General features: G+C 53.6%; 5 protein-coding genes across 5 annotated transcripts; 2 read left to right on the top strand and 3 right to left on the bottom strand.

Moving 5' to 3' along the window:
- Nucleotides 1-33: 33 nt before the first annotated feature.
- JN550_009086 (uncharacterized protein) lies at nt 34-1764 on the bottom strand (the record flags this gene model as incomplete). Its single annotated transcript, XM_049321120.1, has 1 exon — nt 34-1764. One exon carries the CDS (start codon nt 1762-1764, stop codon nt 34-36), a length of 1731 nt encoding a protein of 576 aa, XP_049168921.1.
- A 2656-nt stretch (nt 1765-4420) lies between these two features.
- Nucleotides 4421-4890, bottom strand: JN550_009085 (uncharacterized protein; the record flags this gene model as incomplete). Its single annotated transcript, XM_049321119.1, has 2 exons — nt 4421-4831; nt 4888-4890. The coding sequence occupies 2 exons, from the start codon at nt 4888-4890 to the stop codon at nt 4421-4423; spliced, it is 414 nt and encodes a 137-aa protein (XP_049168920.1).
- Nucleotides 4891-5284: 394 nt separating this feature from the next.
- On the top strand, nt 5285-5953 carry JN550_009084 (uncharacterized protein; the record flags this gene model as incomplete). Its single annotated transcript, XM_049321118.1, has 2 exons — nt 5285-5720; nt 5775-5953. The coding sequence occupies 2 exons, from the start codon at nt 5285-5287 to the stop codon at nt 5951-5953; spliced, it is 615 nt and encodes a 204-aa protein (XP_049168919.1).
- Nucleotides 5954-7291: 1338 nt separating this feature from the next.
- On the top strand, nt 7292-8722 carry JN550_009083 (uncharacterized protein; the record flags this gene model as incomplete). Its single annotated transcript, XM_049321117.1, has 1 exon — nt 7292-8722. The coding sequence occupies one exon, from the start codon at nt 7292-7294 to the stop codon at nt 8720-8722; it is 1431 nt and encodes a 476-aa protein (XP_049168918.1).
- Nucleotides 8723-10394: 1672 nt separating this feature from the next.
- Nucleotides 10395-11062, bottom strand: JN550_009082 (uncharacterized protein; the record flags this gene model as incomplete). The annotated part of the gene is made up of 2 exons (XM_049321115.1): nt 10395-10712; nt 10817-11062. 2 exons carry the CDS (start codon nt 11060-11062, stop codon nt 10395-10397), a joined length of 564 nt encoding a protein of 187 aa, XP_049168917.1.
- Nucleotides 11063-12003: the final 941 nt, after the last annotated feature.

Genomic DNA, 12003 nt, shown 5'->3' with positions numbered 1-12003 from the left:
ATGCACCGACGCCAGCCCATTAGCCAAGATGCCCTATGGCTTTTTGCTTTCCCCATTTCCAACAGGTTCAGGCTTTGTTGTCTCCGCTTTGACTTGTACAGGTTTCTCTCGAGCCGCAGCTGGGAATCTCGACGTCACAAATTCAGGCCACTGATCCACGTCCATACCGGCAGCCAGCAGACTTTTCAAAACGGCGTACCCAAGAACACCGACGATGGCAATGAGATCAATGATATGTGTGAACCACCAGAAGTACTGCTTTCCCAGTGCGCAGTTGGCAAATTCAAACTTCCATTCCCAAGTGGATTCATCAAACCAAGCACTGAACAAGCCAGCGTTGCCACCAAAGCCGCCCATCATACTCCTGACGGTAATCTCTCGGAGGCCCGGGTGGCCCGGGCGACCCGGAACGTTCTTGCCATAGGCGTCATTCCACCGCATGACTTCCCAACTGCGTTGTTCTGGGCTTTCCCCGTCGGTTTGGTTGATGAAGTGGAAGATGTCGCAACCTTCATGATCATGGCCATTGATAATGACACCGCGGCGACCATTGCCGTTGCCCGGCGCATTAGTATCGCCATGCATGCCAAAAATGCCCTCGAGAAATCCTTTTGACGCATCAGCGGACAGCTGATACTGCTCCTTCACACCACCTCCCTCTTCTGACGAATGGAAGTCAAAGAACGGAGCATCCACACAGACACCCTCGGGCTTGTACAGAGGCATGTGGGTCAGCACAACCGTGAAGTGCCCCTGGTATTCGACCGCCGACGCAGTGTTGATGACGTCGTTGACGAAGGAGTACGTCTGGTCCTGGAGCTCGGGAGCGATGGCTGGCGTGTCGAGGTTCATGTTGTTGACCACAACGATCCTGAGTTCGGGAGGCAAGCGGGTTGAATCCTGGTTCTTCTCCACGTCCATGACCGTGGCATTGGATGTTTCGTTCTTGATGGGCAGCTCAAACCGGAGTTCGTAGGCGGCCTTGCCAAAGGTAGTCTCAAAACGCGCCAGCCGCTCGACGGTCAGATCCCCAGCGTAACCGACGTCGTGGTTGCCAGCAATGTTGATGAGCCTTCTCCTCCATACCGTGCCGTTGGGTCCCTCATTACCCAGATATCCAGTGATTTCGTACTCCTCTGCCGGGCTAGCAGCAACTTCGTCCGGCACCCGTTCACCCCCGTAGAAAGCGCGGTTCCAGTACCTCCAACTCCGCCTATCGAACTCCTCATCGCTGATCCACTGACTGCCGACCAAATCACCCAGCACCGTGACATGAGAGGGCTTCGTCCACCACTTCAGAGTTCTGTAGATGTGGGCAAGGTAAAAATCATTGCCGAACAGGTCTATGCGCTTGCGTATCGACTCAATCGTGTCTGGGATATCCTCGAAGTAGAAGTCGACCAGATCATGCAACGACCTGCGTATCCGCTCGCGAAACGAGTAGTGCTCGGTTTGGAATGTGACATGGGAGACGAACTCCATCAGATGGGGGAACGACGAGTCGCGGTATGCGTTCGGTATCGACGTGTCGCCCTCGAGCTGGGGGTCGCCAAGGGCCAGGAGGCGGAAGGGCGCGAGGCCTGTTGCCGAGTCGCCGACATGCTGCTGTATCGTAGAGCGAAAGGCGGCCGAGGCCGGCTGCGCATCGGGGAGCGGAAATGCGCAGCCCAAGAAGACGGGATAGAGGTACAGGTAGACGGTCGAAGCTACGGCCAGCGGGACGAGAAGTCGCAAGGCATTGCGAAGGAAGGCCGCGGGGGACATGTAGCCGGCGGCATACGGCCGGGGCCAGGAAAGGATGGAAAGGGGGGTGTTTCAAGGAAATCGGCGTGGCCGCTGCGAAGAGGAGCACCGGGAGCAAGCAAACATCACATTCACAGCCTTTCGCGATGAACTTGTTCTCGACCCGGGCGGAAGATAGGGGATCGACAAGCGACAAGCAGGACCCTGGCGCCGCCCCAGGTAGCCAATCGGGCCCGGGCGCGCCCTGCCTGGTGGTTCCAGCGCGATGGTTTCGCGGTTCCCGGTTTGCGGTCCGCCGCGCTCCGTCAGATTGGCTGCCGTCCGTCGCGCCCCTCCCTCCGCCACTGTTAACGAGGCCCGCTGGGGGCACTAATATCCCCCAGACAACATGTTTATAGTTGCCTATGTAATCGCCCGACATCCATTAAGTATTTTCCTATTCGCCTTACCATCTAGGTACATAGGTAGTTATCGATCGCATGTGTGCGCGCGTGCCTTGCCTATTTACACCCATAGGCTTTTTGCATGTTCATCCATCAATGCATATATTGCCTTCACAGAACCGTAGAGTATGTCCCCTCTTCTCTCGACCAGGCCCCTATCTACCTCCATGGGCCCGATGCAGGTTCTCATGTCAGTCTTGGGAGAGGGGTCCCGTTCGGCTCCTCTGTTCTGGTATCGTTCCAAGCCTGCCTGACGGCACCATCTTTGTATCCATGCAGTTCCCGGGCAGGGGGAGGCATATGAACACAACCACCCAAGGAGCGATGTAGATTAGCGGGCCACTCGTCGCGAGGGCTGTCATGACGCCGCTCTGTACCCATCGCCCGCCACTTCCAGTCATTTGGCGAACTGCAGTCGCCTAGCTGATAATAGGCCGTGATCGTAACCACCCAAACATGCCCTTTTTCCCAGAACGATTGCAAGTCCCAATCAGTAAGACATTCTGTGCACGAACCTGACTTCTGGGCCGCTTTGTCTCTTGTGTCGCTGACGTTCGGCTCCGGCAGCTCAATATCATATATCAGCCGACGATGCCAACAGATACGATAACACTCCTCGGCGGGCAACCACCGACGCTGGTAGAACTCTTCCTTGCGTCGATAGATCTTGTGTTTCGCCTGTATGAAGAGCTCATTGGAGATGATCCGGGGGTTCCAGCACACCTGCCAAGTCATTCTATTTTGTATCTTGCCCACCTCATCACACTCTGGAGAGGAGAAATTTTGAGCGAGCAGACTGAGTGGGAATCCGTGACCCTGGCCGTATCGGTGATAGTTCATGAACAAGCGTGCGTGGTGATATGCCAGGCTGGGGTGCAATGGGCTAGTGAACCGATGAAAGGAGACAAGGGTTGTGAAGGACCACCGAGGTATGCTGTGGGCAACCGACTGAGAAAGGCAGCCCCTCTCATACGGGGTTAACTCCCACTGGGATTCCTTCGAGAAGGGATCGGCGGACCCGAAACCCCAGTAAATGCCAAATGCATGAAATTTTATACACGAATGACAGTAGTATTGACCCTTCAGGTCTCTTTCCAGGAGTAGCATGACTTTTTGTTTCTGAGCTCTCGACTTCCTAATCCCCTTGGGTAGAGGGAACAGAAGGCTGAATAGCGGTTTGCATGTAAGCCCAAGGCAAATGGCACATTCCGAAGGCAGGTGTTTGATGATTTGTAGCATAGCATCGGCGGGTAACTGCATGAATCTCGAACTGTTCTGTGATACATCTGACGGCTGCGGAGCTTTCTTGTCTCCAAGGCTCCAGAAAGCCTGGAGAATTTGCGCCAACAACGCCATGTCCGTGGCTTTATAGAAAAGGTCAGCGCGTTATTGAGCACGAGGTTATGGTGGAGAAAATAGGAAATAGGAAAGTCTGTGACATATGATGACTGAGACGTACAATGGCTTGCTGTGCACGGATGAAGTGTCGCGATGCTGCAGGGTTCAGGGTTCTTGCTGGCATGCAAAGACTTGCATGTAAACTTTTAAGCATCAACAGTTTCTTGAGTGTCGAAGAGTGGTCTGGATGATGAGAAGTGAGTGACGAGAGGTGAGCGTTCCTCTACGTGGCGTATTTTGTTTTCTCTCATAGTATTAAAGACGCGCCTGGTTCACAGCGTGGTTGCCTCAGGTACTAGATGCCTGTTGCGTAGCAACTCTAGGGAGTACCTTTACCACAAAATCAAAGACCAAGCTTGTAATTAAGCCAAGAAGGCTATTACGCCTGTTCAGGCGAGACTGAGTAAGTAAACCTTAGGGGAATCTGCCTACATAGAGACCTTCCAGTGAAGACGAGTGTATCGGACAATACAAGCCCGTGTGTGTGATTACAGCGATACGATGATGTTGGAAACAGGTAGAAGAATCTTAATGGATAACCCTATGAGCTCCTCATGGGACGTCTGAGTGTACACGAGTATTTGTTACGTGTAGCTTGAAGAATGCCGTTTGCGAACACTGACACAGGCGGAATGATGTAGTAACCGAAGGCAACCCCCAATGCGCTTGACGGCCAAGTCCAATGTCTATGGATTACCGGAGCCCTCTGGACTCTGCGATTAGGCTCGCACAATTAATTGTGCCACAGTCGAAACCTATGATCAGTAGGCACACCGCAGTCTATCTTTGTTCCTTTGAGACCCATATGGGAAAAATCCCCCTACGCCATTCCGTGATCATTCCTCCATCTCCTCTTCGTAAGTAGGGAAAGCAACCTCGAACACCACTTCGCCAAAGTCCTCATCTGCCGCATCCCTGAAAGCAAACGCCACAGTTTGGTTGTCCTTTAGACCCTTACCGACCGGGGTGTCGTCTGATTTGGCGTGCAGCGGTATCCAACCCAGACTGGGGTCCGTTTGTGATCTGAGCACGGCGAACTCAATCTGGGAGGAGTCATCGGGGAGAGCGGTTGGGGGGCTATCCTTGTCCGCCTTGAGGCCATCTGGGAAGCGCTCCTGTAGGACCTCTAGGAGCTCTGAGGAGACATCTGAAAAGTGCGAACTGGCGTCTACGAAGAGGAAGATTGTGTGGACGCCAAATTTGAAGCGTATCGACAAGTCAATGTCGTCAATCTCGTTTCTGCGGACCTGTGCTGTGTGTTAGCGCTGCCTTTTGGCTGAGCGGATATGGGCGCGGTGCTCACCATCCTTGCCAATATCTGATCGAAGAAAGACCTGTCGTGATCTTGGGCCGGCTGTAGAAAGAAGAGTCCAGGCTCCACTGCGTCTGTAGGTATCTCCCGTCAAGTCTGCATTCCACAATGCGCTTTGCCTAGTGGACGCGGCCGATGGCACCAGGGTGTGACGCGGGTGCACGTGAGAACGTGAGGCGGGAATAAAGAGGTTTGACATGGGTGCGGTGGCCCAAGCTCCTATCAAAGCAGAAAATCCAGGGTCCCGGGACAAAGCAAACATACGACTCGGCCAGCAATCAAGGCATCACGAACCCCCAGGATTAGCTTACCTGCAACAAGTCTTCCTCCTACCGACCGAATCCGCGATCCGTCGCCCTGCCAAGCATATACTCAAATCACATCAACCATGGCCGGGTGGGAGCAATCGTCCCGCGAAAACCGAAGGAAACCCTCACGAGAAGATTACGACAAGTTATGGAATGAATCACGCCTATCCATCCCTCCCATGATCCGGATCCCCGGCGCTGCCATGGCGGCGTTCGGCATCGGATTTTCCCTGGGTCTTGCCCATGGAAGCCAGATGGCCGGCCTGCGCTTCCGGGCCGAGCATGCACACAAACTCCCAACGACGACACCGGGATGGTACCTATATCACAAGAGCAAGAACTACCACCTCGCTTTCGGCGGCCTGAAAGAAGGGTTGAGGACTGGGATCAGGCTCAGCCTCATGACCACCGCCATGTTCTGCACCGAGAACCTGTTTGATGTCTACAGGGGCAGTAGGGATATGTTCAATACGGTCGCTGCCAGTCTTGCCGTTGCCGGCGGATTCAGTATACTAAGTATGTCTTTCTCTACCCTTGCCCACTCGTCATTTACCAACCATTCCATTGTAGACCGATTCACGGCCCCCGAGGCGGCCAGAACTGCACGGAAGGGCCTGATCGTTGGGTTTGCGTATGGTGGTGTCCAGGACCTGCTCTCCTTGGCTAGGGGCCGTCCCGTGGGATACGTGGAATTCATACGCAAGCATCTTGGAGGTAGCAACAATGCAGAAGGAGAACGTGCCGTGTGAAGAATCCTATCCAAGAAACGATCACGCCATCTTGAAAGGTGCTGATCCATCACCGATCCACCATCTCCATCGCTCGGTTACCCATGGAGCAGGAACAGGAGCTTCTCGACGAGATCGGACACGGGTGTAGACTGTCAACGGCCAAGCCAGATCTCTGTGGCCATGTAGCCCCGCTGTATGCAGTCCGTGCTCCCGGTACAGCGTACGACATGCCTTCTGTTGCCGCGGGAGTGGACCCTGAGACGACAGATGGCCCAAATCCCCAAGGCCTCACTCGGGTGCAACAGCCCAAGAGGGTATCGCATGATTACGTGTGGGAAATAAGCTTGTCGGCAATCTGTGCGGGCCCAGTCGAGCTTAGGCGGCTATCCGAACTGTTCCAGGCGTGGCTCGCTTGCGGGCGGACAGTCCGTGGGCGAGCATGCAACAACAGGAGACCTGGCAACCTGCCAGACTCGCATCTTATTTCCCCACAACCAAACAGAAGGGGACGGGGGTCGAGCTTTGGGTTGACGAGCCAGCGCCGCCTTGAGCCGAGTGCGATTTGGAGCCGACCAGGCTGGGAGCTGGGGCAGCGACATAGGAAAGGGGGTTTGGAGGCTGCACCGACGCCACCGAGGCCGGACTAGCCTCAAATTAGAGTTGGCTCCCTCGAGCTCGCGCTCCTCGGGGCTCCTCTCGCATTGCATAGGGGACGGCCAGCGACGGCAACGCTGCTGATTGGCCAATGGCGGGGTCCCTGGGCCGGCTACTGGCGGCATTCCTAGCCCGCCGCCTCCCCACCCACGTGATGGGTCTCTGATAAGCCAAGCGCCGCGTATGTGCGAGCTATCTCTACGGTCATCGATGCTGCTGATTGGGATTCCGGACTGGCCAAGGCTCGAGTGCCCGGGACTATGGGGTTCCCTAAAGCAGAATGCCGTGTGCTTGAGACGCGGTTTGCCGTTCTGTTGGACTGCTGAGCTGCGAACATCGGAGTTGCCTTGTCTGATGCCATATCAGCCACGCGGGCCGTGAGTCTGGGATTTATAGAGTAGCTCAACGTCCCTCCTTCCCTTCGATGAATTTAGACTTTGGCTCTGACTTCATACGCACCTGATCCATCTCTTATCATCCTCGTGGTATCACTTCTACACGTCTATAAACCTGTTGCTCTCCTCCACCAGCCACTGCTTCACTGCTGTTCAAGACAAAGCGATAGACAGACACACGGCTTACAGAATGCTTCAAGCTCCCTTGTTGGGGCGGCCATCCGCTGTCCTGGCGTCTTTCAAACCCATAAACCACACATCACATGTCCTCTTTGTCACGCGGTCCTTCTCGACGACAAAATTCACCATGGAGGCCACTGAACCGCGCAGACGGCTTCACTCTTCATCGAACCGCCCCTCCGCCCTAGACTCCCCAGCCGTGGACGTAACCTCGACCGCATCCCTTAAGTCGCATATTATGCCAGCAGAGGACGCAACCATGTCCAAGCCGATGGCGCCGCTCTCTGTTCTTCCCCTATCTACGGTGGTCCGTACTCTCGCAACAACGACAATCTCGTCTTCACGCATCCTCCTTCCGCCATCTCTGGTTGCTATGAATGTTCTAGCACATACCAGGAACCCCATCCTGAACCCCGACAAGAACCCTATCTTGGGCTGGCTTCTGAAGAAGACATTCTACGCGCAGTTCTGTGCTGGCGAGCACGGCGCCGAAGTTCGCAAGACTGTCAGCGGGCTCAGGCAAATTGGATTTACCGGTGTCATTCTGGGCTATGCCCGGGAGATTGTTCTCTCCGAGTCACAAACTAAGAATCTGACAGCGTGCGACGTCGGCCCGGAGAAGGACGAATGTGTTCGCAGCGAAATTGGCCCGTGGGCCGCCGGAACGATGGAGACGGTCCGTCTCGCGGAACCCGGTGATTTCGTGGCCCTCAAGTTCACAGGTGCTGGAAGACAGGCTCTGTACGCACTGAAGAACAGGCTGGCTCCTCCTAAGGAACTGCGCGCCGCCATCGACGATATCTGCAACCTTGCTCGTGAGCGCAACGTTCCTCTACTCTTCGACGCCGAGCAGACGGCTCTGCAGGCTGGTATTGATGACTGGACTCTCGAGTATCAGCGCAAGTTCAACACTGACCCGGGCCATGCTATCATCTATGGCACATATCAGGCATATCTCAAGGCTTGCCCTGCGGTCCTCGCGTCTCACCTCAGCGCCGCGGCCAAAGATGGCTTCACTCTTGGTGTCAAACTCGTCCGTGGTGCCTATCTGGGTGCGGACCCCCGCCACATTATTCACGATACCAAGGAGGACACCGATCGTTATTATGACGCCATCTCTGAGTCTTTGATTCGTCGCGAGTGGAACGACATCCTCAAACAGGACGTTGAATACCCTCTTGTCTCAGTTCTTCTCGGTTCCCACAACCTCCAGAGTGTCCGCCACGCCCGCGCTGTCCGCGACTCCATCACTATCACTCCACCCAAGACGTATCCCGCTCAAGGACCCGTAAGCGAACTCGCCATCGCGCAGCTGCAGGGAATGGCAGACGACGTCAGCTGTGAGTTGGTCTGCATGAAGAAGGCGGACAAGAGCGGTAGCGGCGAGAGCACTCGGGCTTACAAGTACATCGTCTGGGGCACCACAGGCGAGTGCATGAAGTACCTTCTGCGCCGCGCACATGAGAACCGGGACGCCGTGCAGCGCACACGCAGCGGCCGTGATGCCATGTGGGGTGAGATCAAGAGACGGTTCTGGAGCTCGCTGGGCCGCGCGTAAAATTTGCTAATCTCATTATGGCTGGGGGTTTTTTAAAGCAGCGGGTGTTGCTGGAGTTTAGGGCATGGCGTGGAGTTATCTCCCAGAGGCCAAGGGGGGCGTTATACCAAGTTTGCTTTCAGCGCTGCATATGTGACTGGTAGAGGAGCGCCAGCGCGGTTTACAATCCTGCATTTCTAGAGAATCATGAACTTTTATGAGGCGATGATCACGGCGAAAGAATAAATAACATCGATATAGACTTTGTCTTGTATCATTTTTGTTGTGCTGTGATAAATTTAGTGCTATGCGGAGACTGGCCCTATAGACTGAAGTCATTCTTTATTCGGTATACCCTGTCGACTAAATATATGAACCGCATATGTGTAATAATACTTAGTCTTTGTACAATCCAGGATCTCAACCATCCGGAGTGTGCAGATTCGTATCGTTAGTCATCATTGCATATCGCTTTCGATGTCATCAAGAAGCTATTCCTACATTCCTGCTACCCTTGTTGGTCCTGTGAGATATCGTAAACGACGCGTATTTTGTCACACTTAGGTCGGTCCTTGCCTGATGTCCGACCGACGACCGGAAACCTGGCCAGCGACTCGGCTATTGACGGGCGCTCTAAGCAGATGGGTCCGATCCACAAGCTTCTAGTCCCTGTCACAATATGCGCTAAGGATATAGTTTATTTCTTGGGCTTCCAGACATGAATCTAGCATATAGACACATTACAAGGACAGATGGGGATGATATGCCTCATGCTGATCAAGGGTAGTCAGTCGTATCTCAGTGATAAGTTTGTACGAGACAACCAGACTCAAAACGCGGATCGACACGAGCATGGCAGAGGAATACCAAGGCATTCCTTTTGCGCCGTGACAGGGGACTAATCCAGCTGTCCACGCTACTTGACCGCCTGGGCCCCAGGGCTCCAATATCCGCGACTGGACAGTTATAATTCGCAACAATCTGCACAGTATTCCAGCAAGGCGAATAGTCAACCGAGTATAGCAGTCATAAGTGGTGGGACGACAAAACCATGTCAGGGGTTGTAGTAAGAACAAAGCCGCTACTGCAGGTATGAAGGATAGATGGTTACCTACCAACCGGCCACGTCTCTCAGGGGTTCCAATCTGCTAGTGGCTAGAACCTGCATGTACGTGTGCATAAATAGTGACAAACATCGTTCTGAATGGTGTCTTGAAATGCAATATCTTGTTGGCACCTAGTTAGAGCATTGAGATAGCGCAAGCTCAAAACCTGGTCGTGCGAACACTAATCATTTGGCAACTGGATGAGTCCACGACAACAAAAGGAAGCGAAAGCCTTCTGCTGGTGGCCGTTCACTATGTTGATTTGTGCCAATGGCTGGAGACAGGTCACCATGAGATTGGCCCCCAGCTGGGCTAAATCTCTCGCAACCGGGCTCAATCTCTGCGAGAGCTGAAGATCCAGGCAGCGAGTCCAGGCAGCGAGACTGCCGACGGTGTTTTCCGGGGCTGGTCTTCAGGTTTTTGTAGTAAAAAACAATACCGTTGCGGAATATTTGGCGATACCGTAGACCGCGCAACGCGACAATCTTCGTGCGTGTTTAATTTGATTGTGATCATGGGTATCATTCATCTATAGTCCCGTTTGCAAACCCACGCCATCCCGCCAAATGCCTCCCCATCCAAGCCCATCAAAGGCCTCTCAATGACATTGCAGACACTACCAAAAGCTCTAGCTCCCTCTTTTTAGTCTGCTCGTCCTTGATACCTTCAACGTAGTTCACACCGTTTAGTTTGTGGTATTTGCGCAGTTTTAACCAATCCGTCAGCCTGGCGAGCTCGTCGTCGCTAAAAGGAGCAGGATCTCCTTGAACATGCGTCTCCAGGTGCTTGGCGACATCCTCCGAGGTGGCTGTACTCGGGGCATCATCCCTTGAAATCAGCACCTTCACCACCACCACGTCCTTTGTAGATGGCTGAATGCCGTATCTGCGATACGCCTCTGAGATCTGTATCTAAACCTTAGCTTCTATTTTTCATTGGACAAACTACTTGCGTGTTTAATGCAACGAAATGGAATTAGTACGTTGTTATTTGAGCTTAGTGAGCACACAATCTCGGAGTGGACGTTGGGCGTCTTCATGGATCCGGAAAGCTCAACAGTGATGGCCTTGTACACGGCAGACAGCAGATGAAACCGCGAGATCACCGTCGAAGCATCTATAAAGGCATATTCGAAGTCGGCATTGCGACTCAGGAGCTGCGATTGCAGAAACTCGGCGTTGGTGACATTCCGGAAGACGGCCACATGCACGGAGTGCGACGTAGGCACATGCTCAAGCGTTACCGTCTCAAGCATGGTGGAGGAGACTGCTTTGTTAGAATAGAAGCTTGTATGCTTGATGTGACGAAATCTCCCTTCCGCTTATTGTCGCAAAACGTGTCTTGACTTCAACTGATAGTCCTGTGCCGCCGTGCCTCTTACGTCTGTCGTCTACTTCCAATTGTTAGTGGGGTTGAGAATTTTGGCGGGGTTGTGTTGTTGCCAACACAGCTGCCAGCAGCTGCTGACCAAGGGATAGGTCACGACATCATAAACACCACATCTAGATACACATGTGTAGCTCGGGTGCGTACTCCGTAGGCAGTTTCTGGAGCAGACATTTGCCAACTAGTAGCACAGTTGAGTGAGTACAGTCGACCACAATCATCTCCTGAACCACTGCCGTTCAACACAAGATACAAAGATGCTAGCTTGAATTGCGAACATCTTTCTAATTGGACACACTTTTACGAGTGGTAATCACAGGCATACAGCACATAGAGCTCATGTATAAGAAAGGGGCATCACTGATTGGCCGCTATTCGAAGTTTTCTGCCCGGGCAAAACCAGGCAAATGCTGGAAGCATCACATCAGTAATCATTTATTCGTCGAGACCCCAACCTGATGCTACGCGGGAGGGAGGGAGACAGCGGGGAACCGAGACATGCGAATGTTATGCCCCTGGGACGAGAAAAAGCATGCTAGGACATCGAATTGTGAGATTCCTGGATTCTTGAGAGCAACAAGCACTAAGTCCAGCCACAAGAACCCCAGGCTTGGATGGGTAAGCTTTCTTGACATCAGAATCGACTTTTCTCTAGCCAGCCAAGCCAGCCAAGCCAGCCTCAAGATCAAGCCTCAGCATACACTTTCCACAGGCGCAGCCGCTTTCCGCGCCGGCGGGAAATGAAGCATTGGCTTGTCCGCTGACAAATCTTGACGCTCCTTATCCCAAGCTTCAACGCACGAAGGCAAA

Source organism: Neoarthrinium moseri (genome assembly GCF_022829205.1).
Source record: "Neoarthrinium moseri strain CBS 164.80 chromosome Unknown scaffold40_Wmoseri_CBS_16480, whole genome shotgun sequence".
Taxonomy (NCBI): Eukaryota; Fungi; Ascomycota; class Sordariomycetes; order Amphisphaeriales; family Apiosporaceae; genus Neoarthrinium; species Neoarthrinium moseri.
This window is presented reverse-complemented; position numbering and strand designations above follow the sequence as displayed.